This window comes from Artemia sp. Qi Xiang Cuo, chromosome 8 (assembly GCF_049724085.1).
Source record: "Artemia sp. Qi Xiang Cuo chromosome 8, ASM4972408v1, whole genome shotgun sequence".
Classification (NCBI taxonomy): domain Eukaryota; kingdom Metazoa; phylum Arthropoda; class Branchiopoda; order Anostraca; family Artemiidae; genus Artemia; species Artemia sp. Qi Xiang Cuo.
Window position 1 is genome coordinate 3,323,261 of NC_142801.1, and position 26,607 is coordinate 3,349,867.

Below are 26,607 nucleotides of genomic sequence, written 5' to 3' on the forward strand. Positions count from 1 at the left end.
TTTCTTGATTCCCTCTTCGTGAATCAATAATTTCCCCTAGCGATTATGTAAATCACAGATTAAAGAAGCCTTAATGTTTCTTAATTCCCTCTTCGTGAATCATCAATTTCACCGCCGATTATGTAAATCAAGTTCACAGGTTAGGTTAGCCAAACAATAATGAAGTCATGTTTGTTTCATAATTCCCCCATCGTGAATCAATAATTTCCCCTATCGATTATGTATATCTCCCCATGCTCGTGAATCAATAATCCCCCCATCGATTATGTAAATCACCCCTCATGTCATTCGCACGTGACCAAACAACAACAACATCAGATCGATTGACCTTGACACACCCACACTAGACTCGATAGATAATCCTTGAATAAATTATGTCCCGTCAGCATTAAACTAAATTGTAGATGGCAGCAGGGTGTTCGTACAGGGCTGGTACCCCCTCCTCTACTTATGTCAGAAAAGTCTTCCCTCGTATTCGATGAATACCTTAATCTCCGTCTAGATTATTAAAAATCAAAAGTTGTTATGATTAATGTGGGGAAATTCCTTCCCGTAAATCCGCTCTTCCCCCCAGAAGTTTCAAAAAACTTCTTTTAACCGTTTTTTACTTTCGCTTGCCTTTACAACGCTGTCGCGCTGTCTCATATTTTGTATGTTTTGTCCTTCTGGAAGATCTTCAATCCAAGTCATAAAGCGAAAATTGGCTTCCCCAAATATCTGCTCCACGTATTGCGATGAATGGATTCTTAACTTTAGATTGTCTTGTAAATATGCAATAAATGACCCAAAATTGCAGATCAGCCATGGTCTTGAATTCTTATTTGGTTTATTTTTATTTGTTGATCTTATTTCATGTCTCGTATGAGGACATTGCTTATAGATCATATTGTAACTGCTTAATGTGCAGTTGTTCATCTTCTTTTTTTTTTTTTTTTTTGTACACGAGCTATCGATTGAATTCAATGTAGACGTATTTATTCATATTTTGTAGACCATTGCTGCAAAAGGATTCCTGGAGAAATTATACCAGAATTCAGTGCTCTTACAAGATATTAGGCAATATAAGCCAGCTGCGTCACAATTGTCAGATGTTGGCCATCCGTCTGCATTACGGTCCCTGAAAATTAAGGAAGTACAGTTAATTTTGTCCAGCTTTGAAAAACTTTTGACCACTCAACAGTAAGTTTATTTTGTAATACAGCTAAGCAATATAACACGAATGTTTTTCTTCTGAGTATTTTTCATATATTTGGCTGGTTTTCTGTCCAGAAAATGAAATATAAATCAAGGAAACCAAATGTAGCTTGCGAAGGTATTTGGGATAAGGTGTATTAGGAATAAAGTGCTAACTGTGGATTTTGTTGAAAGTTAAAAAATTGCCTACGGGTCCTAAAGCATGACAAATCCAAATTTCACGTTTTGACAAAAAGTATTTACTCTGATCAGAAGTTCGAGGTGCTAGACAAAAAATTAACGACATTTGGGTTGACTTATTTGATTTAACTTAAGTCTTATCCGTCCTCGAGGGTAGTTTTGGGACCATTTCTTTCACTAGTGTAATGATGTAACTCCTTACTGAACCTCTATCATCTGCCAGATGGAGAAGGTACAGCATGTTCAGTGACGAAAAATCGTCTTTCTATATCTTTGTGGGTCATCCTTTGTGGTGAGAGCCATGTACACGGCCTAAATAGGGACGAAGACCACACTGATGATTAGAAGACCACGAAAAATGATTTAACAAATTATATTAATAAACCAGTAAACAATACCACTCAACCTGTTAAGGATAGAACCTTCTAGGCTGGCTGCCAAAAAGACAAGATTAGCTTTAAGAGCTTGTTTGTAAATGTTTTTTAATTCCTTTGGATGAATTGTCTTTTTTCACTTTGCTTGATGTACCAGTCCTGGTTGAACTTCCCTGAAGTAATGATACTAGGATATATTGAAAATATCTTAGTTTTAAAGATTTTATTTTAATGTGAGTTGTTTTGTATTCATTTTGTCTTCATTTGTTTTGCTGAGGACGGCCCTTGGATATAGGCTTGAAATATTCATTTAAAGTTGCGTTCCACTGTCTTATATAAAAAAATTCCCTATTGTTCTACTTGTTGTTTCTGTTCATGGCCTTCAAAGGCTATCTTCGGGAGGTGAGTGCTTTCCATACGCTTGATGTGTCTTAGAAATATAAGTTGCAGCAGTTTTGTTCCGTCTAGGATGGTATATTTGACATTGAAATTTGGAGAAGCTTGGTGTTGGGTGTTCTATTATTGTAAATGATCCCAGTGATGCATTGTAGTGATTGTGTTTCAAGGGCAGCCACGTAATACTGATCATCTTTTGTAGGAGTCCAAGTTCCACAGGCATAAATTGTGATAGGGATGATGAGTGAGTTGAATAGCCTCGCTTTGAGCACTGTAGACAAATTCATATTCTTTCAGATGGGCATTAAGGTTTTAAAAGTGGTGTTTAAAAGTACCAGGTGTCCCTTGATGTCTTTGCAGTTGCTATTGTAAGAGGTGAGTAATCTACCAAGATAGGTAAATTCCTCGACCCACTCTAAATTATTACCTTAAAATGGGAGGCTGTCATTTTCAGGGGAATCGTTTTTATGTGAGCAGCTTATTGCTTTTTTTTTCGAATTGTCATCCGAAAAAGGCTGGTGTTCATTTGTACGGTGTCGGCCAGGGATTGGAGATCAGGAAGGGACTCAGAAATGAGGTCCATATCATTGACGTAAGCTAGTTTGTCTATCACTACTCCTCTTTACGAGGGCGCCAGATGAGCTATCAGTGAGGGAAAAGACAGGAGTTAAAAAAAAGATTGAAGAGCTCCAGTGATAGCACATGGAAAGCTTTCCATGTGCTCTTTTCTAGTCATAGCACGGCTTTTGAACTTCGTGTACATTTTTCTAATTTAGGCAACCAAATTGGGTGGGATATCAAAAGGAAGAAAAATATACCCTAGACTTTCTCTCAATATGAGGGCGAATGCCTGTTTGAAGTCTATGAAGTGTTGGTTTTCAAACTCTTGTAAAACCTAATACTTGCCTTAATTTGCAATCCATTGATTTCTAAGAGGCATTTGATCTCGTTAATGACAATATATTAGTTTAAAAACTTGTCACATATTTTAGTATTAATTCTTCCCTGGAAAATATAGTTGATTAATTCCTATCAAATGGATAATCAGTAGTTAAATATCTAGTTTGAGGTTAAAACTTTTAGACTATTCGTCATCTCTGCTGGAGCCCAGAGCGTAAACTTGTACTTGAGCGTAAACTTGAGCGTAAACTCGTATAATTGTAAGATGGACAGGTGAGGCAGATCATAATAAGTCGTTCGGAGATGGGAGTTACAACACTCAGAGATCACCTAACCTTTTTGAACAGTAAAAATCCTACTCCCTGTCGGTGTTTTCCATCATTGCGTCCAGAGAGGATAAATGTTGCGTCACCGTGTCTCTCTTCGCCAGTGATTGGGAGTTGGGCTTCGGATTGACCGATAACGTCCCAGCTGACCGGTTTATCTCTCCCAGAAGTAGTTGCATTTTTTAATGTATAGCAAGGACTCTCATATTTAAGGTTCCAGCTGACAGGGTGGTTTTGGCGAAACAGTGGCCTCCAGTGCTGGAGTTTTCATATCCGCGTGAGTCGCATTCGTCGAACTCCTTTCGCCACTCGTCAATTCGTCACTCCTTTCTGGAGTAACGAATTGACCTACTATATATCAGAGGCCTACTATATCTGCTACCGATAGCGTGCCCTTATGATGTCCTATAACTTTAGTAATTTGACCCATTAATGGTGGTAATTCTATGACTAGCTGGTTATTTCCATACGTCGATGGGTTCTGCCCAGTGCACATCTTCCACCTCCGCTGTCTTGAACTGAAACGCTGTCTTGAACTGAGCAGTTGATGGTTCGTACGGGTTTTTGTCGTAATTTGAAGGTTTTGTAAGTACCCCGTTGTTTCACAGGAATAATTTTATTTTATAACAATATTCTGCTCCCGAAAATTTAGATGCGATGAATTGTGTAGAGTGTGATATGTTTAATACGAATCTAAATCGTTTGTTTCGTTTTTTGTGCTATTTTGCATTTTTTTTATGACTGTTGTTTGGATTTATTTTTATTTTTTAGAAGTTGACTGTTCGTTTATTTTTTCTTCCTTTTCTTTTTTTTGCTGAGCTTCTTTTTTTTCCTTTCTTTTGAAACCGGCAAAACTAAACCTATCTTATCTTATAATTGTAATATTTAAGAAGAAAAATGTAAATTCAGGAAGCCATCGTACCAAAAGTCTGAACTTACCTAGAAAAAGTCAATGTAGTCAAATAAACTTTGTAACTGCTAATGCTAATATAGGAAGCTAACGCAATTCCGCTATGACAGCAAATGAAAATTCATTCACTTTTCCCTCTTAATTGAATAAAAACTTAACCTACACTTACTTTAATCATCGTGAATCATATTTACCTAAGGTATGCATAAGATTTTATATACAGAATTTGATTCATTTACATAAAATTCCATATTGGAAAACATTTTTCATTTCGTCGTATGCATGGATTGTTGTGGATTCAGCTGCATTGAAATTGTGTACTTTCTGTTACTTACCATAATAACAAGTCATTCTGAGCTTTTTTTTTAGATTTGTTTATCATTAGTGGGTTTTTTTCCACTTTCCCCCTCTTTTTTTGTATATTGAGTTTTTCCCTATTTCTATGTCATTTTCTTGCAGGGATTGGCTTTCCCTTATACATATATTTTTTTTTGTGGATAAAGATTTTCAGATTTGAAGTTGTAACGTGTTCGGATTTTTTTTTTTTTTTTAGTTGTCTTTTAGTCATTTGAAATGAAACTTCAAAATTTTTACCCGTTACCGTACTTAAATATTTCTAAATTTTGGTTGCATTTTCTAGACGATGGTACGACAAAGAATCAATAAACTTGCTACCACCATTGAACGTTATGACGAAGAGAAAGACGATTGACTCGTTTCTGCGTATCAAGTCTTTTGACGAATTTATGAATTCAACTCAGCAAACATTTGAAGCTAAGCGGCTGATTTTTTCAAGGAATGAATCGCGTATTCAAAATGCAAAAGGTTCTTTTTTCATACCTTACCTGCCCTACCTTATACCTTATCCTGCCATACCTGCCATATTTTCATACCCTATCTGCCTTACTATGTGTTAAAGACATAATTCAGTTATTCTTTCAGTTCCCTCCCTCTCAAAGAGATTCAAGTGTTTGAATGACCTTATTTCTGAATCAAAAATCCATGGTTTAGAAATAGTCTAAATTATATTGAATGTGCAGTACCCCAAGGTTCAGTTCTTGGACATTTACTATTCTTGATTTTCGTAAATGGTAATCGTCTTAGGGACATTAAAGTAAACTTGGGAGATTTAGGTCCTGATATGAATAAGTATTTTTACCTGTGTTTTCTGATGGCCTATTTTGTGTAGCAAAGCTCGAAACGTACACTGATGGAGCTTGCAGTGTTATCACGAAACCATGTCTCTACTTGGCTTCGGTTGAACCGATTAAGGTAAAATTGAAAGGAATCAAGTTTTTTTATGTATTTTCGAAGACTAATAGTTATCACACATGGGTACAAGAAATGTATTCTAGTGGGGAACTAATTAATCGTCAAAAGTCAGTCAGATACTTATGTTTCGTTACTTGATGAAACATTGACATTCATCAATTATATTTAACAAGAATTTCCGAATTTTGTATCGGAATTTAGTTATACAGGCGACTCTCGCAAACTCATAATTTACAGGATCATGATTTTGCTTCGAGTTACGTATAGTTTGACTTATAAATGTATAACGAGTTATGAAAAATTTGAGTTACAGAGGTATAAAATCGCTAAATATACTCCCTATAGCCTCTACAAAGTTAAAAATAACTTTATTAGTATATTATAGACTTGACATATCATGGCTTTACTTTCAAATGTCAATAATAAATTCACTTTGCTAGAAAATAGACACTTGAACATTAAGAGTATTTGATACAAAAATATCTTAAACAAAATTAATAAATATCAACGTTTACATGTTGCAACCTACATACCCGGGTTTCCACTAACAGAGGTTTGTTGGAAACGCTTTGAGATACAGAGATGAACTTTGATCTGTGGAGGTAAAGTAAAAATTAAATGACGACCTATCTAAATGAAAATATCAAGGCCGTATCCAGGGGGGGGGGTCCCCGGTTTGACCCCCCCCCCCACCGAAATTTTTGACCGAGTCGAAAATTAGTAAAATCTTAGTAAAAATTTGTAAAATTAGTCAAAAACCGAGTCGAAAATTAATACCCCCACCCCCCCCCCCCCCCCCCCGAACAAAAATCCTGGATCCACTCTTGGAAAATGTACCGGTAATTTTCGGGGCACTTCGACTTACAGAGGTGAAATATAACCGCAAAATTATTTCGAGTTATGTATAGGTTTTTTTTTTTTTATTTAGAGACGTTTTTCCGAGGGGATTGAAAATAATTCGAGATATTGAGCATTTTGATTTATCTACGTTTGAGCTATCGAGAGTTGACTGCACTTTGTAAATTGAAACATTTTGTTTTCCTACTTACATCGCTTTTTATACTCTGTCTACTTTAAATTTCTTTTATCCAATCTTGTTTTGTTATTTTATCTATAGATAGTGGTGTCAATTCACAAAATCGGGGAAGGGGTAAAATGCATTTCCAATATGTAGAGGGGGGGTAAACTTGTCGTTTTTTTCAACTCTTTGATGAAAATAACCGCAAAAAAGTTCATTTTTCAAAATATAGGGGGTGGGGAACAAAATAGGTTTAGCTAAGGGCTCCCGTTGATGCCACTGTCTATGTATTTGAACATTTATGATATATTTTGAGATCTATTAGTATCACCCAAAATAATCTTATCTATTGTCTGGAAAGCTGAGTAAAGATTCAGTAAGAAATGTTTATGAGCAAATTAAAAATTTAACTGCAGCAGTCCTTTGGTATTCTTATTAATTGACATTTATGTTTGTATAAACACGAAGCACTTAAATGGTTCTCGGGCACGGATCTAATTTGTACTAGATCTAATTTCCATCAGCATGGTACGCGCCTAAAGCATTTTGGACTATCATAACCAAATAAGCATTTTCTTTTCTTCATAGGGGGGGGGGGGGGAATTAAAGCGTGGAATAGTTTAGGTGACAGAACAAAAATTCTACCAGTGTAGATCATTTTAAGAAATAAATTATAAAAATATTATTCAAATTGTAAGTTTTAATATTGTGTAACTTGGTGATTTGTTAGCTTATTTTTTAGTGTATTTGTGATTAGGTTTCGCGTCTATACTGCAGTAAGATGCTCTCGCCCTTTTTTTAGAATTATATTAGTTAAGCATCGTTCACCCTTTGGGTAAGCTCCGCAATCATGTTTTATTGATTGTAACTGTAAAATAAAATTACAAACAACAATCATAGCCGTTCCCAATCCATAGGTTTTCGTAATAATTTCTGCTTAATTTAGGTGCTATTGATTTTTCAACAATAAATGTTAATTCTTTAGGCCAAATTTCTAATACACCACCTTATGCTGAATTCAAAATGTAATCACTTTTGTTATATATTTTTTTCGAGTTTTTGTGTTTCAGACAAAAGAAGCTCCTAATACTATTTGGCCAAATCGGTTAAGACTAAAATTTTGTCGAAAATACTTAAATTTATAAAGAAAAGGGAAAAAATATAAAAGATATTTATATGAACAGGATAATGATATGAATATTCATATAATTATATGAACATTGCCGAAAGCTGCAAAAAAAATCCTAAGACAAGCAGTCTATCTAGCTTATCCTAAAGTAGAAAGTATATACCCTACTTAGAAGTAATCTAAAATTACGATTAAAATTGGACATATTTTAAGAAGAATTAGTAGAGGTCTTTATAAATGTTACAGAAAGTTTTTTTTATGAATTATTCATGGAGCCTTAAAACTTTTGTCAAACCAAGTTGATCATCCAAGATCAATCATTCCAAGCTGAGTTTTCTTGATTTTTTCTATTATTTGAAAATTTTTAAATTCTCATAGCGTGTGTAACTGCTCATGGTTCTAAGACTTACGTTTGTAGCTTGAATAATTTAGAAGTGTATACAGTGTTGACACTCACACATACATAGAGATGTTGTTTAAATCAGTATTATATTTAACATTCAAAACACCACTGAATACTGTTCAAAAAGTTCGATAATAGAAAAATTTTGATCATCTTTTTTGATTCGAATTCGAAATATCTTTTGATTCGAAAATAGAAACGTCTTTTTTGATTAATTGATTGATTAATGATAAATCTAATTTATCATTATTAAATGATAAATGATAATTATCATTTATCATGATCAAAACCTTACTCCAGTAAGGTTTGGAGTAAGGGGCCTGGAGAGGTGATAAAATGTTAAAGACACTCTTTGTACAGGAAAGGGTTGAACTGTCTGGCACTTTTGGCTTCGAAGCGGCTTCACTTACTGTGAGGGCCTGGATCACAGACTTCTAGCCTCCTCTTAGTGTTTATGTTTTTTACGCCGCTCTTAAGCAGGGTCTGGATTGAAAACTTGAGACTCCTTCGCCTGTGGGTACAGTAGTTTTATGCATTTTTAAGCAGGGTGTGGATTACAGACATGACATTCTTATAAAATATTACAAGGACTTATGAATACCGCTTACGGGTTTTGATTACAACATCATTTATTGGGCTCAAACACTTATTTTACAATTAATAATTTGCAGAAAAGATTGAAGAGATATACAAGAAACGTGAAGGAATGGAAAAGTCTCTTTTGCCACGATTGAAAGCCAAGCTAGAGAGGGCTGAGAAAGAAAAAGAAACTTTGGAGCGCTCACAAAAGGCTTTGGATAACTGGCAAGTTTCTCTTTTCTTATTTTCTTTTGAAAATTATAAGGCAGGCCTTTGCAAGCTAGCTATAATTAAGCAAGTTTATTTGTAACCCGCAACATAAAATAAATGCGAAGTAAAAAAAAAGAAAAAACTAAATAATATTATCCATAAGGAAATAATAAAGAAAACATAACATAAATATCTAAACAATATCCATAGAATCACTAATCTGGGAAAAAAAGTGAGGGGGACACTGGCACAGATCTTCCTTGGAATATTGGTCCTCAGATCCTTAGCGATGTTATCAAGCAGCACTAGAGGGTTGATAAGTCCAAAATGAGAAATATTCTTGTGATTTCTGTACCACCTTGGCAAACATAGCAGGAATTTACAATATTTAAAATAGCCTCTCCTTACCTGAAGACGGTCTTTTTTTGCACATTAGAGGCTGCAAACCGGAAAGAAAAAGAATTGCAGGAGAACAAAAACTAAGGTAAAGTTTACATAAACCTCGGCGGCTGTACCTTCCTCTATTAGGCGAGATTTTACTATACGAGAATCGAATGCACTGCAGAGCACTAGCAACCAGAGACGAGTATGTAGTCGGAAGTGTATCAGAAAAAGTAATCCCAAGTCATTTCAACTTTGAGACACACTTGAGTAGCATTGTACCCACATGTAAAGAACGAGTAGGGTTAGAAGTATTAAAATACAGAAATTCGCATTTTGAAGCATTTACAGAAAGCCCAATCATACTCAAAGTATTAATCAGAACATTTAGGTTCTTTGTGAGGCCTAGTCTCTTATGACTAACAATCAGAACACCATTAGTTTAGGCAATGTAACTATCAGCAGTATTATCTGCAAACACTACAGGAGACTGAATTCGCGAACAGTCTTCTAGCACAGTTTTGGAAATACATGAAGACAGCACACCACCTTGCCTGACTCCATTCTTTACTGAGATAGGCTCGGATATATCAGCCATCCATTTTAACCAAACCAACGAATTGGAATAGCAATATTGAAGAACTTTTACTACGGAAGAATTATGAGGCTAGTTGTTAAAAAGTATTATAAACATTCTGAGAGTATTCTGAGAAAACATATCTTTGCAACAAAATAGATAAATTCTTCTAAAAATAATTTCAAAGTCTGTAAAATATTAAATCATCTTTAATCAGTGAAAAAAACTATTCCAATTACTATATTTCTTATAAATTATAGTACTTGGCTTCTGGCCGTGCTATATATGGCACTTTGTCCTTCATCACTTCCCAATCCTCATTTTCCCCCTGCGTCGTTATCCTCAAGAGGTGGATCGGATCTGATCATCTGATTCTGAGAGATCGGCTTCAATGTCAGAGCAAAAAAAATAGAGCCTCTTTCCTTTTAATATTTGTCAATCAGTGAAAAGATTAACTTCTGAAGAACTAGCCAGGGGGTAGTCAAACATTTACATGTTTTCTTAAAATAAACTAAGTTCCTATACTTTATCTAATGGTTTTATGTCTAGTTCCTGATTTTGCATCTGTTTCGTAGGAAACAAGGGACTCAGGTCCGTACTCAGTCAATGGCTTCAAGGTGGGATTTGCCAGTATCAGTGTAGGCTATCTAATGTTGAAGGATTTATTTTCTTATTTCATATGTAACACCAGTGATACTCCTCCTAACCAATATTTTAAATATTCGTCGAGGCGGACATGAGATTACAAGTTAATGGATGGCTTATGCGAGTTTTGACTATCCAGACCTTAAACTATGAAACTGATTCCCTCGGAAAACAAGGGATAAACAGTTATTGTTTCTACCCATATCAATAACAAACCTTTCAAAAAAAATGTGTGTTTTTGTGATTTTGAATTTTACTTATTTTCTACCATATTTTAGGAATTCTTATTTCTGTAAGCTATTTCTAAATATATTCCCATGTGAAATATATTATCTCCTTATTATGAACTGTTTTAATAAGCAGTCAGAATTCAACTAACAAAATTTATACTGACACTTGCTTATATAATGCTTATATAATACGCGATAAGATTGGTTGGAGTTCTTCAGTGGCGCTGGATGCTTCTTCGTTTGTGACTTACTCTTTGATTAGTTCGAGTGATGGAAGGTCTTCAAAGTCTTCATCGGTGTCAAGATTCTCGGTGAGTCTGACAAGCTTCGCAAACCTTTCGTCTAACTGAATGTCATCGTCGTCTAAAATGATGATTTCTACATCGTCTGACATCGAAAGAAAAGAATAATATTAGCATATATGCAGAGGAAACGCTTGCTGATTAGAGGCGCGAGAGGACATCTGCGTCTGTATTTAATTTGCCTGGTCTTGCGCTGAAGGTGAAACTAAATTCTTCAAGAGACAGAGCCCATCTTTCGAGGTGATGGTTACTGCCTCTCACAGAGTTTAGCCACGCCAAGGGATTTTGGTCCGTTACTACCTCATATTGCCGTCCGTATAGGTAGTAGGGTAGTCGTGATTAGGCCCAAACCATTGCAAGACATTCTTTCTTGATTGTCCTATATCGAGTCTCTCTGTCCAGACAATCTTCCTGACAGGCAACAAATTGGATGCACTCGATCACTGAAAGACTGGGACAGCGTGGCTCCAATTGCTAAGTCTGAAGCGTCTGTTTGCAAGAAGAATGCTTTAGAAAAGTTAGGGGGATACTAAACTGGGTACGATGTGAGCCTGCATTTCAGTTCCTCACGCAAGACTTGGTGTTTAGGCTCCCATGGTAAAATGTCAGGTACTTTTTTCCTTGTTAGTGCACTGATTTCGCTTGTGAGTTCAGCTTACCCCTTGATGAACGAGAATAATAATTGGCCATCCCAAGGAAGATTCTCAGTGCTTTCTATGTTTCTAGGTGCTGGAATGCTTGGATTGCTTGTAATTTGTTCAGTATTGGACTGATCATACATTTCCCAACGGTGTGTCCCAAATATTCCACTTTGGTATAACCAAACCTACTCTTTCTGATGTTGATTTTAGGTTCGCCTTGTTAACTACTACTACTAACAACTCACCACAGCACCAAGCTGCCTGAGGCCAACACAGCTACGCATGCTGCTCCTCCATCCCAATCTATTCATAGCCTCCTTTTTTATACCCGCCGACGAAGTTCCCATTTCCTTTAAATCTTTCTTTATGACGTCCTCCCACCCCAAACAAGGATGACCTGCTTTCCGTTTAGCCCTAGACGGTTCGCTGAAAAGAACAATCTTCGGCAATCTGTCATCCTTCATCCACACAACGTGCCCTAACCACCTCAGCCTTTCTTTCATTACAGCCGTAGAGAGCGGTGTTGAACCACATTTTTCGTATAGCCTATTTTTTGAAATACATTCAGTCAGCCGAGTACCCAGAACAATCCTTAAGCAATTTCTCTGGAAAACATCTAGCAAATCTTCATCCGCTTTCCGGGGCGTCCATGCTTCAGAGCCATATTTGACCACTGTCATCACTGTAGCTTCTAATATTCTAATCTTGGTTTGCAGACTTATCTTCCTATTCTTCCAAACTTTTTTTTACTTTTAAAAAACACCATGAGCCTTGGCTATTCTACTTTTAACATCTTCACTGTTCTAAGCATCTTTACTAATAATACTACTAGGGTAAGTGGAGCTGCCCACCTGATCAATCTTTTCATTACCCAATGTCACCTTTTCATCTTCACTTAATCCTAGCCTTAGTGACTTAGTCTTCTTAACATTAATTTTCAAGCCTATTCTTGCACCCTGAAGTCGCAAAACCTCTAAAACTTCATTCATTTTGCTCACACTTTCATTTAGGATGCTTAAATCATCAGCATAATTTAACTCCAGGAGACTTTTTCCTCCCCATTTGACTCCGTGGTCTCCCATTGCCTTTCCTGTGCTCCTTAAGACAAAGTCCATCACAATATTTGATATAAAGGGGGATAGAACACAACCCTGCTTAACTTCTGATTTAATACAAAATCAGCTGCTAACCTCATTTCCTACCTTAACCGCAGCAGTGTTATTCTCGTACTTTAATGTATTTTTCTGGTATACCATACAAGGATAAAACCTTTGCTAAAGCTCTTCTACCAACAGAATCGAACGCTTGCTCATAATCTATAAAACTGAGGACCAAAGGTGTTTGAAAACTCAGGCACTTCTCAATTATTAGCTTAAGAGTGAAAATATGGTCGACACATCCTCTACCTTTTCTAAAACCGCACTGTTTTTCTGTTAAAATTTTGTCTACGGCATCTCTCAGTCTAAAAAGTATCATATTACTAAGTAATTTACTACCTACAGAGACCAGACTTATTGCCTCGATAATTACCACACTCACTTTTATCACCTTTCTTGTAAAGGGGCTTAATTAAGGTTTTCCTAAAATCGTTCGGTACTTCCCCTTTTTCAAAATTCATAGTCATAATCTTCAGTAATTTATTTATAACCTCAGAGCCGCTCTATATCAGCAACTTATTTACCACACTATCAGCATCTGGAGCCTTATTATTTTTTTAATCCTTTTAGTACCGTCGCTAATTCTTATTCACAAAATAAAACTTCTTTAGCATACAAGGTATCACAAACTTTTTTATTTTCCTCTATATATTTTCCTGCAACTCCATCTCGGTTAAGCAAATTCTCAAAATTTTCGGCCCATCTCTTTAGTTTTTTCCTTATCGCTAATTGCGGCCCCATTCCTATCTTTAACTAGATCATGTGGGTATTTTCTCAATACTTCATCGATCATCCGCTAGAAAGTGGCGGGTGTGTCTTTCAACTCAGATGGCATTACGCGGAATCAGTAATGGCCAAATGGAGTCGAAAATGCAATTTTTTCGATCGAACTACCTGCCATCTTGATTTGTGAGTGTCCTTTTCAGTAGTCTAGAATCGAGAAGTACCGGGATGTCTGGAAGTAGGATGTAGGAGAATTTTCCGATACGGTAGCACACGGTACGGTAGAACTTTAATGGGATAGTGGGTTTCAGTGTGAATTTTATATCCCACGTTTGTAGTCCCGAGACTTGTTAACAGAACTTCCTTCTGGACCATGATGTTGTTTAAGATTTCTTTCCTCGTCTGTTGTGGCAAGGCAGGATTTATGTCTCGCTTCACTTCATATCTCTCTGCTTCATAGGTTTGAATGACAACTCTGTTTTCTTCTTCTTGATCGATCGTTGCGACGAAAACTTCATTGCTCTTTTTCTCTTCTCTATCCTCGAGCTTCCTTGGGGGGCTGATGTGATATATTGTTTTCTTTTTCCTAGTGCCTCTAAGCTCTATTTCGTCGTCGAGTGGAGAAATAGTACCTGGAATGGTCCTTGCCAATGGACTACAGGTTTATTTTTCCTTCTGGTAATAGAAGTGGCACTTGGTCACCGATGGACATGGTCCTTGGCTTCGTTGCTTAGCCGTAGTACCGCTTTATGTTTCTGCTTCAGTTGCTTTTGTTTCTGGGGCAAAATCGCAGATTTTGGATAATTGCATGCGCATCTGTCGAATATATTTTGTAACAATTATTATGCCTTCTACTGTCTTATCGTCCCATTCTTCTTGCATTTGGTCAAGGACCAAACGAGGATTTTGTTCGTAAAATACCTCGAACTCAGTATGAGTTGTTTTTGGATATGTGAATAGTATCAACTGTATGAACTTGTGCAAATCGTTTGTGGATGGCCCTACGTATTTGTGAAGCATGGATATTAGAGTCCCGTTGAACCTTTTAGCTATCGGTTTAATATTCCGTACCTGGTACAACTTCTTTAAGACATTAAACAGGAACTGAGTTCCTTGATTTGTCAGGATTTCGTCGATAATTCCATAATATAAAATTAACTTGACAACTTCATATGCAATAACGGGTGATTTTTTTGAACGTAGTGGTATTGCTTCAGGATATTTAGACCTGTAGTCAGTAATAACTAGTAGCCACTGCGGAGCTTTAGGGTGGTCCTACTATGTCCATAGTGATTCGTGAGAATGGCTTAGCTATGGTGTGAAAAGGCCTGTGGGGTATCTTTTTCTTGGGTTTGCACCTGGTGGTCATTTGACAAGTTGTACATGACTTGATGTAACTAACGATGTCCTTGTAGATTTTGGGTCACCAAAAGCGATGCAGAATGTGGTCAGTGTTCCAAGCCTTTTCTAAATAATCACTCATCACGTTGTCATGACCTATATTCATAATCTGCGATCTACACTCACTGGGAACAATAAGCTGCTTGTTTCTATTTTTCTACCAAGTCGATCAGTGCAAAGTCGGTTATCCATTCCGTCTTGGAATAAAAACCGCTGAGGAAGAGAGCCATCAAATTCTTGCAATGCTTTCTCCCTTAAAAAATTCTAAGTTAGACTTTTTGCTTGGAGCTGAGAAAGTGCGGCAGATCCGGTTAGCTGGCTTTCACTGTAGGTTGCTACGGTATTGTCCAATTCCTGAGCAGAACTAGGATTTTCAGCTTGGGTTGCTGTGTCTGAAATCAGTTCATTGTTGTTGGAGTCACACTGATCTGCGGCAGAGAAATGAGGCAGGGTAGTGACTTTTGTCATAAAGATTTTTTATCCTGAGTTTAATGCATCTTGCAGTTTTGTTACAGATGACATGTTGCAGGGCTCAGAGTCATGCAGAACCACAATCGACGCTTTATGAACCTCTTGTTCTCAGCCGGGACGGCTATGATTCCTTGAGGATATATGTGGCTTGAGATCTTTTCACCACGAAGGCTTCTTTTTGTTTTTGCTTTGGGTAGATCCTGGACGTTAATCCGGAGTACGTTCTCTTCGAATCTCGGGAAAATTCCTTCCAAGCAAAATGTTTAGGGGCTATGCGGGGCAGATCCCTGCTTCAGTCAGCTCTTCGAGGATTCTTCCTGTGTGATCCATTAGCTGTGTCATCAGAAGTCAAACGTTACATTCTATTTTGCGGCCCTCCGCCGCAGCGCATTTTAAAATTTTCCCAGGGATGGGTTAAACTCCTTTGACCATTTCTGGGGCTACTATGGTAAATTCATATCCTGAGTTGGTCAATAAGGGTAGTATTTGCCTATTGCAGCGAGCCTTGACGACGTATCCAGGTTTGTTCTTTTGATAGCTCCTCCGGTAGATTAGTTGCATATAACTGTTCCTTTTTTGGCTCTAAGGTTTGGAGTTTGCCTCCCTTGTATTCCTCAGTTGCATGTGACGTTGAGTTAGGATGGCAATAGCAACATTTTGGTGAGGGCTTGTGTGATTTAGCTTCCTGAGCAGGAGTCTGTTGAGGTTTGGTGGGAGGTCCCTTCGTTCGAATTACCTCCTATTTCAACGGGCGTAGAGACTTGTCCCAGTCCTCGGTCTTTTTGGTGCATTCTTTCAGGGTTGTTGCTCCACTCTGACCTAAGAAAACCCTAAGGTCTAAGTTGGCAGTTGTAATAAACTGTTCTACTACAATTTTTCTAGGACCTGATCTAAATGGATGGCCAGGTTGGTTTCTGCCGTTCTTTGTTCCCCCACCTTCTTGAAACAAGGCCATTTTTTGGCCGTGGTAGTCAGGCAGTCCTCGTATTCCGTATAGCACTCGCCTGAGTACTTGCCAACATGTCGAAATCGTCGGAGAAAAGTATTGCTATTGACATGGAGCTCCATGAGAATCACTATTATGACCTCGTCGAAGTCGCTAGCCTTAGCAGTTGGTTGAGCTGTATAAGCTCCCCAGAGCCTTCTCGGTTGCAATGATTTGGCAGACGGTTGAGTCACACGCTGCTTGGTCATCAGTGTATAGTGTAGTTATCTCTAGCTAACGCTTGTCTCATTTTTGCCTGTGGCGTCGAAAACCCTCAATAGTTCCAGGTTGGTCTATACTGTATTGAGCCAGGTCTTTACTTGCCCTCCCTGCTTCCTCTTCCAGTAGCTCAGTGGTTTAGAGTTTAATGCTTGTTTGGGGGGGGGGGGCTATTCGGCCTCTGACAAACATGGCAAAACCTGGTTAGGTGGTGTTTTTATTAATTCATCGATGTCATATTATTGGCGGCAGTGTGTTCGTTATTTGGCGTTATTGACTCTACCTATGGGAAAGACGTTGATGATTTGTCTTAGACCGAAAGGGTCGAACACATTGAGAATGTGGACATCCGATCCTTTCAGGGGCCAAGTTTGGCAGCCTTATATAAGTACTGATCGGATAATTACCTCATAAATTTAAGTTTTTGTCTTTAATACGACATCTCTTTGCCTCCATAGGTTCTTCCTAAGTTAGGCAAAGACTACAGACGCAAAAAATATTCTGCTGTTTACTTTTTATTGCAACTGGCTGACATGTCAATTAAAGATCCTAGATATTTGAATTGATCAACGATTTCTAATCTAGTACTATCTAGAGAGATAGTGTTTATCAGCATGTCTTCAGAGTTCGTCAGAGGTTGGTTTTGTCCTTGTTGATCTTAGTCCTACCAGCTTCGCAGAGCCAACTACATTATGCAGCATGGCTTGTGCGTCGTCCACCTTGTTCACCAGTATTGAAATGCCGTCTACATTATCAAGATTGCTAATGAAGAAATCAGGGCGGACTTTGAAGCCTCTAGCAGAATGTAAGGTACAATTCATTATCCATTCAACAACGAAATTGAACAGTATGGTGGACAGGACACATGTTGATGTTTTTACGAATTATTATTAATTATTGCTCATCAGTGTTGATGACTGTTAATTAATCATCAGGGAACGTAAGGACAGAATCTTGCCCATTCAACTCAACCCCTGTTAAACCCAATCCTGTTTGACTCAACCCCATTCTAATCAACCCATTTAGATCACCTTTCCTCAAATTAACAATATAACTAGAGAATGTAATCACGCCCGTATTATCGGAACCGATAAAAGCTAAATTGAATGAAATGGTTGTTATTCATTGGTTAATTCTTATGCAAGTGTGTTTTTTATTTTATACAGCTTCAGTGCAACCCCCCTCCCCCCCCCGCTCCCGGTCTATAGACAACAATTTAGCTTCCTGTCTTTTTATTTTTAAAATGAGAAAAAGTTTTTTGCCCTATGTCCGAACCCGCTGGAATCTCATGGTTGCAGCAAAAGCTGCAATTTAGTCTAGAGAAAAATCACGGCCCTCAGTAGCCAAAATTTTAAAAGTGTGTTTAAAAAAGAAACTGTCTCGTAAGAAAAATTTGTCGCTAATGCTGATTCAGGAATCATATCTATTATTTAGATTCATCTTAATAGTAAAAATTTATTGCACAAGTAAATTATGAGAATTTTTTGAAGAGCTGGAAGCGCTGATAAGTCTCTTTTTTTCTTTTTTTTATTTCTACATTGCTACTAGGTTACTAGAGCGTCGAGATCTGTTTAAGGTGCGTTGAAAGCTTTACGCACTTCTTGTAGTTTCGTCATGACAACACCATCATAAAAAGCCTTATGGCACCAAAATGCAGGATTAGTGTCATTTCTGGAGTGTAAAGGCTTGAAACTATGCAAGTTCTATCACTGAAATTCTTTATGATCGAAAACCCTTAAACTGGTGTTTATGATCACCCTCTCGAATGCTCCCCTTCCCAGTGCCCTTTGCAAGTTGATAAAAAAGAGTTCTGAAAAAGTGGCCAAGTGAAAAAAAAAATCCATCCAAATACAAAACTAATTCATTAATGCTATGCGCTTTTTATTTCCATCTCAACACTAAAATTAATTGCGTAACCCATTTTTGGGAATTTTGAAAAAGATCTTGATACCAGGGCGTGTCTTTTTTTCTCTCTTTTTTTCAGCACTAGCGGGTCATTGGAACACCATATGGGCAATAAAAGGGGTAGCCATCCAAATTTATCAGAATTAGGATTTTGTTTCCCCGATTCCCATCAAGCTGTGCATTTACTGGCCTCTGGTTTTAATGTTACATAGTAGAATTCACCCAAAAGTTCCAAATAAAAAAGACGGTTGATGCATTATTCAAAGCTGCATCAAAATATAAGAATCACTGCCGTCGCAGTCTTCTTTTAAAACCTTCATTTTTGCAGCAGAAATTTTTTAACCCTCAATTTCCGTTCAAATTCTTTCTTACCATTGTGTATTGCTAAACTAGAGACTACGTCTTACTAAAATTTAAGCCTGACCAGAGAAAAGGTTCTTTCTGATTCCGGAGCTAAGGACCAAAATCAGCAACCCTCCATCCTTCCCGATCACATATTTTAAAACAAATTAATTATAATATTTGATCAGCGACTGAAGCGAGAAGCAAATTTTGAGGTTCTAATCAACACTAGTTCAAACTTGTTCTTAGGCCTATGGGTGAGTTGAGTCAAACAATGGCTGAGATAAATTGCGCTATGTTAAACTGGGGTTGAGTAGCTTAGGGGTTTAATTAAGCAGCGTTATGTTGAACGAAGCTTCAGTTAAATGGGGTTGATTCCACTGGGAGTTAAGTTGCACGGGTGTCGAGTTGCGCAAAGTTGAGTTAAATTGAACGCTCAATTAAACGGGGGCTCAGTTGAACGAGGGTTCAGTTCCGCAGGGTTCAGTTAGATGCAAACCATCATCAGCCGTACCTTTTGTGATCATAGCGTTAGATGCGTTTTGCTTTTACTTTCTAATTAATTTAATGCTTAATAAATTGTAATTAGTGTTAATTAAAAGCACAGTTTTTCTGATTGAAGTAAAGAGCTAAGTGGAAGCCTAAAACGAACAATCATTGTTGCTTCCCAGTCTATGATATTAACTTTGAAAATTGTTTAACAATATGAAGTTTAACTATCAGAATAGTTAAAGAAACTGGCTATGGATAATTGCCTATTTTTCATATTTCCGAAAAACTAGCGCTTTGAGGAAACATAAATTTCAACGCAAAAAATGGATACTCTCTTAGGAGCAGAAAGGTCCTTAAATAGGCAAAAGGAAATAAATAACCAATTCAAAATGCTGTCAATAGTATTTCATCGGTCATGATATCAACAACTTTTAGCGCACAACTCAAAACTGGACTTAGAGTTTAAGTTTTTTTATATATACAATAAACCTTACAAGATGATTTTTGTCTGATTTAGACAATAAAACTAAACAAAGGTCAACATGAAGTTATCGTTAAAATATAGATTTTACTTCCTAACCACTCTTGGAGACTCCCTAGACTCAACTTTATCACATAGATAAGAGTCTTGAGATTTATATTATCCGAGTGGTATTTGGGAAATTGTAGACAAAAGTCAATCATTTAGGGAATATCGTCCCTGACTAAAATTATATTTTTTATGCAATACTAGTGACAAGGTAGATACTATAAAGTACCTGGCAAAAAGTAAATTTAGGAATGAATAAAAAGATGAGGCTATCTTCAAGTTTGCTTTCCTGAATTTTAAAACATACATGTTCTGCATCTTCTCCATTTCTTCCAAAAAGGTCTAATTTTGCTCTTTGACACTTAGAGATAAGTTCTTTATCTGACACATACACATGAGGAGGGGGAATTTGTTTAAGGGGCGAAACAAAACTAGTTTATAAAAACAGTGAAAGAGAAAGGGGGTGGAAGTTTGGTCCCAGAACATTTAGCCTCTGTCCGAAATTTAAAAAATGACTTTTCAGACAAACTGTCTTTTATATTTACTAGAAAATAGTAAGTGCCGAATGAAGAAAACTTTCAGGAATTTGCTCAAATATCTAGAATACCTAAAATCTTTGGAGTTTTATTGATTCAAGTCCCCTCCCTAAAGTCGCTTTTATATATATATATATATATATATATATATATATATATATATATATATATATATATATATATATATATATATATATATATATATATATATATATATACATAAGCAGAACAATAGCGCTGCCAAAGTAAAGAGCGATGTGGGCATATTTATTTAACTTCTTTTAGATCAGGGCGCTACGTATAGAAGGAGTTATCATAGGAACTTCGAAAAGGGCTCATTTAATTTGGAATTGACAGGGCTAGTGCCTTTTTTGATAGTCAGAAGTGATTGGAGGGCAACTAATCCCTCCTCCTCCTTACGCCCATCGTTTCCCCAAACGCACCAAATCAAAAATTTGAGATTGCCATTTTGTTTAGGGTAGTTGTAAGGTCCTGAAATTATGTCTTTGAGGATGATATCACCCCCCCCCCCACAACCCTCAGGGCAAGAGTTGTAAGTTATTCTCTGGGGGCATGTAAGGTTTCATGTCGTATAAACTTCGGAGGGGGCTCATGGATTGGTAATCAGAAGTTTTAATGCCCTAATTATTTGTCGAAAGTGATCGGAGGGCAACCAGCCCCTTCCCCACGCCCATCGTTCCCCAAGTACATCCAATCAAAATTTTGAAATTGCCATTTGTTTAGTGTAGTTGAAAGGTCCAGTAATTATATCTTGAGGGATGAACCCCCCTCCCCCCCCACGGCCCTCAGGGCAAGGGCTATAAGTCACATTAGTTGCCAATTGTTAACATTTAAGGTTTTTTCGGAAAGGGTGGTCGTATAGACTTCGGAGATGGCTCATTCAGTATAAAATCGAAAATCCTAACTCCCCTTTTAAAAGTCACAAGTGATCGGACGGCAGCTAGCCCCCCCCCCCCACGCCTTCTTTTACCAAGTTCTTGTGACCAAAATTTGGAGATAGCCATTTATGAGTATAAAATTAGGATGTGGCTCACTCAATGGGAAATCAAAAGTCCTAGTGTCCTTTTTAAAAGTCATAAGTGGTAGAAGGGCAACTAGCCACCCCCCACTTCTTCTTTTTGCAAAATACATCCGATAGAAATCTTAAGATAGTCATTTTGTTCAAAATAGTTTAAAGATCATATAACAAGGCCTTCAGATTTGAAACAACCCCCCAGAATCTGGGGATAAGGGCTCTAAGTTTTGCCCCGAAGGCATATAAAGTTTTTTATGGAAGGCGTGGTCTTAAAAAATTTAGAGGAGGCTCATTTAGTTGAAAATCTAAAGTTCTAGGTCCCTTTTAAGAGTCAAAAGTGATAGAGGGCAGCTAGATCTTCTCCCCCCCCCCGCTGATGCCCTCTTTTATCGAAACATATCTGATCGAAATTGTGAGATAACTATTTTGTTAAAAATAGTCCAAAGAACATATAACCAAGACTGCAGGGTTGACACGAGGTTTTTATGGAATGGATGGTTGTGTGAACTTTGGATAGGGCTCATTTTATTGGAAATTGGAAGTTATGGAACTTTTATAAGATTGAAAAGTTTGTTTAGGGCAACCAGACCCCTCCCCCCTCCCCCACGCCCATCATTTTCCAAAACAAACATCCAATCAAAATTTTCAGACATCTATTTTCTTCAGCATTGTTAAAAGATCCAATAATTATGCCTTTGTGATTGTCAACCCCCTCACAGCCCTCAGGGCAAAGGCTGAAAGGTAGGCAATTCATTCACTGTTTACATGTAGTATATGCTATTCAGAAAGGTGTGCATTTTTTACCTTTACTTTCCAAAAGGACAAAGGGTATTCAAGTGAGCCTTTCAGAGAAATATCATTGAAACTTTTAAAGGAGCTAATTCAATTAAAAATTAAAATTTTTAGTGTTGTTTTAAGAGTAAAAACATTGGAGGGCAAACAGCCCTCCTCCCAAAGCATTCATTTTTCAGGCACATCCAGTCAAAATTTTGAGAGAGCCATTTTGTTCAGCATAGTAGAACGGTTTAGTAACTATGTGTCTAGGGATATTGGGCACGTCAATCCCCCACAATTATGCAATTGGACCATTATGCTTTAAAACTGAATGTTGCTTTAAAACTAAATCAAAAGGCGTTGTGTTTATGGTTGCCAATAAGAAAGCTCAGCAATATATCGAGAACGATTGGTGGTATTAAGCCGAAACTTTCGGGGCTACTACTATTATTACTTCTGCTGTTACAATTTAAATAAATCTAAAGAGTGTAAATGTATCCAGATTGTCAAAGAGCATAAACCGAATTTTTGGGGAATGACATTAAGTTTCATTTTTCAGGTCAACCTGAGGAGGTATAAAATTAAATTAAGCAATACTATTTGTGTCAGGATTAAAAGTTCTTGAAAAATTTACTCCAACATACAAATAGCAAGCCAAAATATGGATTCTTATAAAAAAAAAAGATATTTGGTTACCAATAAGAAACCTCAGCAATATTTCGAGTATGATCGGGGCTACTTCTATTACTACTTCTGCTCTTACAATTTAATGAATCAAAAGAGTGGAAGTCTATCTAGGTTGTCAAAGAGCATAGATAGAAATTTAGGGAAGTAAATAAAAAAAAAAAATTAACTGAAAGTAAGGAACGACGTTAAAACTTAAAACGAACAGAAATTATTCCGTATATGGAAGGGGCTGTCCCCTCCTCAACCCCTCGCTCTTTACGCTAAAGTTTCACTCTGTCTCACAACTTTATTTTTTTAAACAATAAAAAACTTTAGCGTAAAGAGCGTGGCGTTGAGGAGGGGACAGCCCCTTTCATATACGGAGTAATTTCTGCTCATCTTAAGTATTAAAGTCGTTCATTTCTTTCAGTATAAAAAACTTGTTTTTTTTTATTTAATTTTTGAACGGTTTTGAATTAATGCAGGTTTTGATTTTGGCTCACCGTACATGAATAATTCAAACAAAATTGCATATTAATTTCACTTTTATTTGGTTAAATGGCTTTCTCGAAACTTGTTTAATTTTATTTACGAACGTTTTTATTTATACATTTTAACATACAAATAGCAAGTGAAACTATGCATTCTTATATAAAAAAAAGATATATGGTTATCAATAAGAAACCTCAGCAATATTTCGAGTATGATCGGGGCTACTTCTATTACTACTTCTGCTCTTACAATTTAAATGAATCAAAAGAGTGGAAGTCTATCTAGGTTGTCAAAGAGCATAGATAGAATTTTTAAGGAATTAAATAAAAAAAAACAAATTTTTTTAACTGAAAGTAAGGAACGATGTTAAAACTTAAAACGAACAGAAATTATTCCGTATATGAAAGGGGCTGTCCCCTCCTCAACGCCTCGCTCTTTACGCTAGAGTTTGACTCTGTCTCACAACTTTATTTTTTAAAACAATAAAAAACTTTAGCGTAAAGAGCGTGGCGTTGAGGAGGGGACAGCCCCTTTAATATACGGAATAATTTTTGTTCGTTTTAAGTTTTAACGTCGTTCCTTACTTTCAGTTAAAAAAAACTTGTTTTTTTAATTTAATTTTTGAACGTTTTTGAATTAGTGCAGGTTTTGATTTTGGCTCACCGTACATGAAAAATTAAAACAAAATTTGCATATTGATTTTACTTTTATTTGCTTAAATGGCTTTCTCGAAACTTGTTTAATTTTATTTACGAACGTTTTTATTAGTAATAAATATACGCAACTTACGAATTAACTTACGTAATGAGCTTCTATATTCATATTTTTTTTATACGTATACTATGGGGTTCACCCCCTTAGTCATTACCTTACTCTTTAAGCTAGAGTTCGAATTTTGTTCCATTTCTTTAAAAATGACCGCTTAATCACAAAGGCCGTTAATTAGAATAAATAGCTCTTATGAAAGTACTAAAAAATCTTTGGCTTAAAGAGTGAGGTATTGACTAGGGGGTGAACCCAATCATATGTGTAATATTTTCTGTTCGTTTTAAGTTTCGATGTTGCTTCTTACTTTAAGTTGAAAAACTAGTTGTTTTTTTTATTTAATTTCTGATCTTTTTTTTAAATAATGATGGAAAGTCCGGCGCCTCCTTCATAGCTATGTCCCTTCCCCCATGAAAACTTCCTTCATGGAACGATCCTCCCACATAACCCGCGACCCACCCCTACTCCCCACTACAAGAAAAAATCCCCCCTGAAAACGTCTGTATACTTCCCAATAACCAATACTATATGTTAATATTGGGTAGAGTTCATAACTTTCAGCCCTCCCACTTGGGACTTCGGGGGATTAAGTCATCCTAAAAGACATACTTATCATAATTTCGAACATAGTGAAAAAAATGGCTATCTCAAAATTTTGATCGGGTGACTTTGGGAAGAAAATGAGCGTGGGAGGGGGCCTAGTTGCCCTCCATTTTTTGTCACTTAAAAAGGGCACTAGAACTTTAATTTCCATTCCAATGAGCCCTCCCACGATATTTTAGGACAATACGATCATCGATATTCCCCAGGAATGATCGTCGATACGATCATCCCTGGGAAAAAAAAACACAAAAAAAAACAAATAAACACGCATCCGTGATCTTTCGTCTGGCAAAAAATACAAAATTCCACATTTTTGTAGATAGGAGCTTGAAACCTCTACAGTTGGGTTCTCTGATACGCTGAATATGATGGTGTGATTTTCATTAAGGTTCTATAACTTTTAGGGGGTCTTCCCCCTTTCTTCGAAAATCAGCCAAATTTTCTCAGGCGCGTAACTTTTGATGGGTAGGACTAAACTTCATGAAACTTAAATATTTAAAATCAGCATTAAAATATGATTCTTTTGATGTATCTATTGGGTTCAAAAAAATTGAAGATTGGGGATTATTCGAACCCTCATACCTGCTATTAATTCAAGTCATGGGTTACCATGATGAGGGATGAGGGGTAGCCCACTAAAAAGAATTGTATACACCTGGTATCAAACCCTACTTTTGGCAAAAATATGCCATGTATGGCGTATAGAGGCGCGCCATTGTATAAATCTTCCACGCTTGGCGGAACAAGTGGTGCATCGATATGTACAACGGATGATGGAGAGTGGGTAACCCCCCAGTGAAATGTTTTAACAGTCCCTTAAAGATATCAAAATACCGTTTTCTAGAGTTTCGGTTACCATTGAGCCGGGTCGCTCCTAACTTACAGTTCGTTACCACGAACTGTTTGATGACATTAAGTATTTTTTTTAGGTCAACTTGAGGAGGTGTAAACTTAAATTAAACAATGCTATTTGTGATAGGATTAAAAATTGTGAAAAAATATGCTCCAACATACAAATAGTAAGTGAAACTATAGATTCCTATAGAAAAAAAAATATATAATTTTTTTTTCCCTTGAAAAAGACTATGCCACTAATGAACAAACAAAAATTAATTTAAAAAACTTTTTCCACAAAACAAGTTTTTCAAAGGAAAGTAAAGAGCTCTATTAAACCAAGAATGAGCAGAAATAAATTCAAATAGTCTTACAAGCGTAAAAATACCACAAATCAACATCAATAAATAAATGAAACTCAAAACGAACAGAAATTATAATAAACGACCGATTCGAACTCAAAACCAGCGAAAATTAACTTAAGTTGGGCTGACAAACCCCAGGCCTTCTCAAGGCCAGAACATAATTTGCACTATTTTTGAAAACAAAATACGTTTTAAATGTTTTCACTTTTTTTATTTTAATAAATGATTTTTTTTTTTAACTTTAAGGAATAAATGTCTGTATGTGTAAATTAAACTTCCAGTCCAGTGTCATCTGTTTTTTTTTTTTTTTTTTTTTTTTTTTTTTTTTTTTTTTTTTTTCTCTCTCAATAAAGTGCAAATTATGTTCTGGTCTTAAAAAGACATGGAGTTTCACTAGCTGAGGCTAGTGAAACTCAAAAGTGTATGAAAATCATAGAGTGGGTTAAGTTCACCAAAGCTTAGTACCCTTCGAAAGAGATGGAGGTAGATATTTCAAACAACCGAAGCGTAGGATTGGCTGAAGGACGAATTGTAGAAAGAACCGTAAACGAAACTTGAAATTTCAGAGAGGAATAAGGGAAAGAGTGAATAATTGGTATTAGTAGATAGCAACTCCAGTTGTAAGGACCTACAAGCTAGTTTTTT

General features: G+C 36.6%; 1 protein-coding gene across 1 annotated transcript in view; it reads left to right on the top strand.

The window, feature by feature from the left end:
* Window positions 1-26,607, top strand: part of LOC148949074 (uncharacterized) — a 121,554-nt gene that overhangs the window by 79,859 nt on the left and 15,088 nt on the right. Inside the window, exons 8-10 of the mRNA XM_089092814.1 lie at window positions 992-1,179; window positions 4,921-5,105; window positions 8,774-8,906. Of these exons, the coding sequence (XP_088948940.1) occupies window positions 992-1,179; window positions 4,921-5,105; window positions 8,774-8,906 (506 nt within the window). The remainder of the gene's footprint in view (window positions 1-991; window positions 1,180-4,920; window positions 5,106-8,773; window positions 8,907-26,607) is intronic.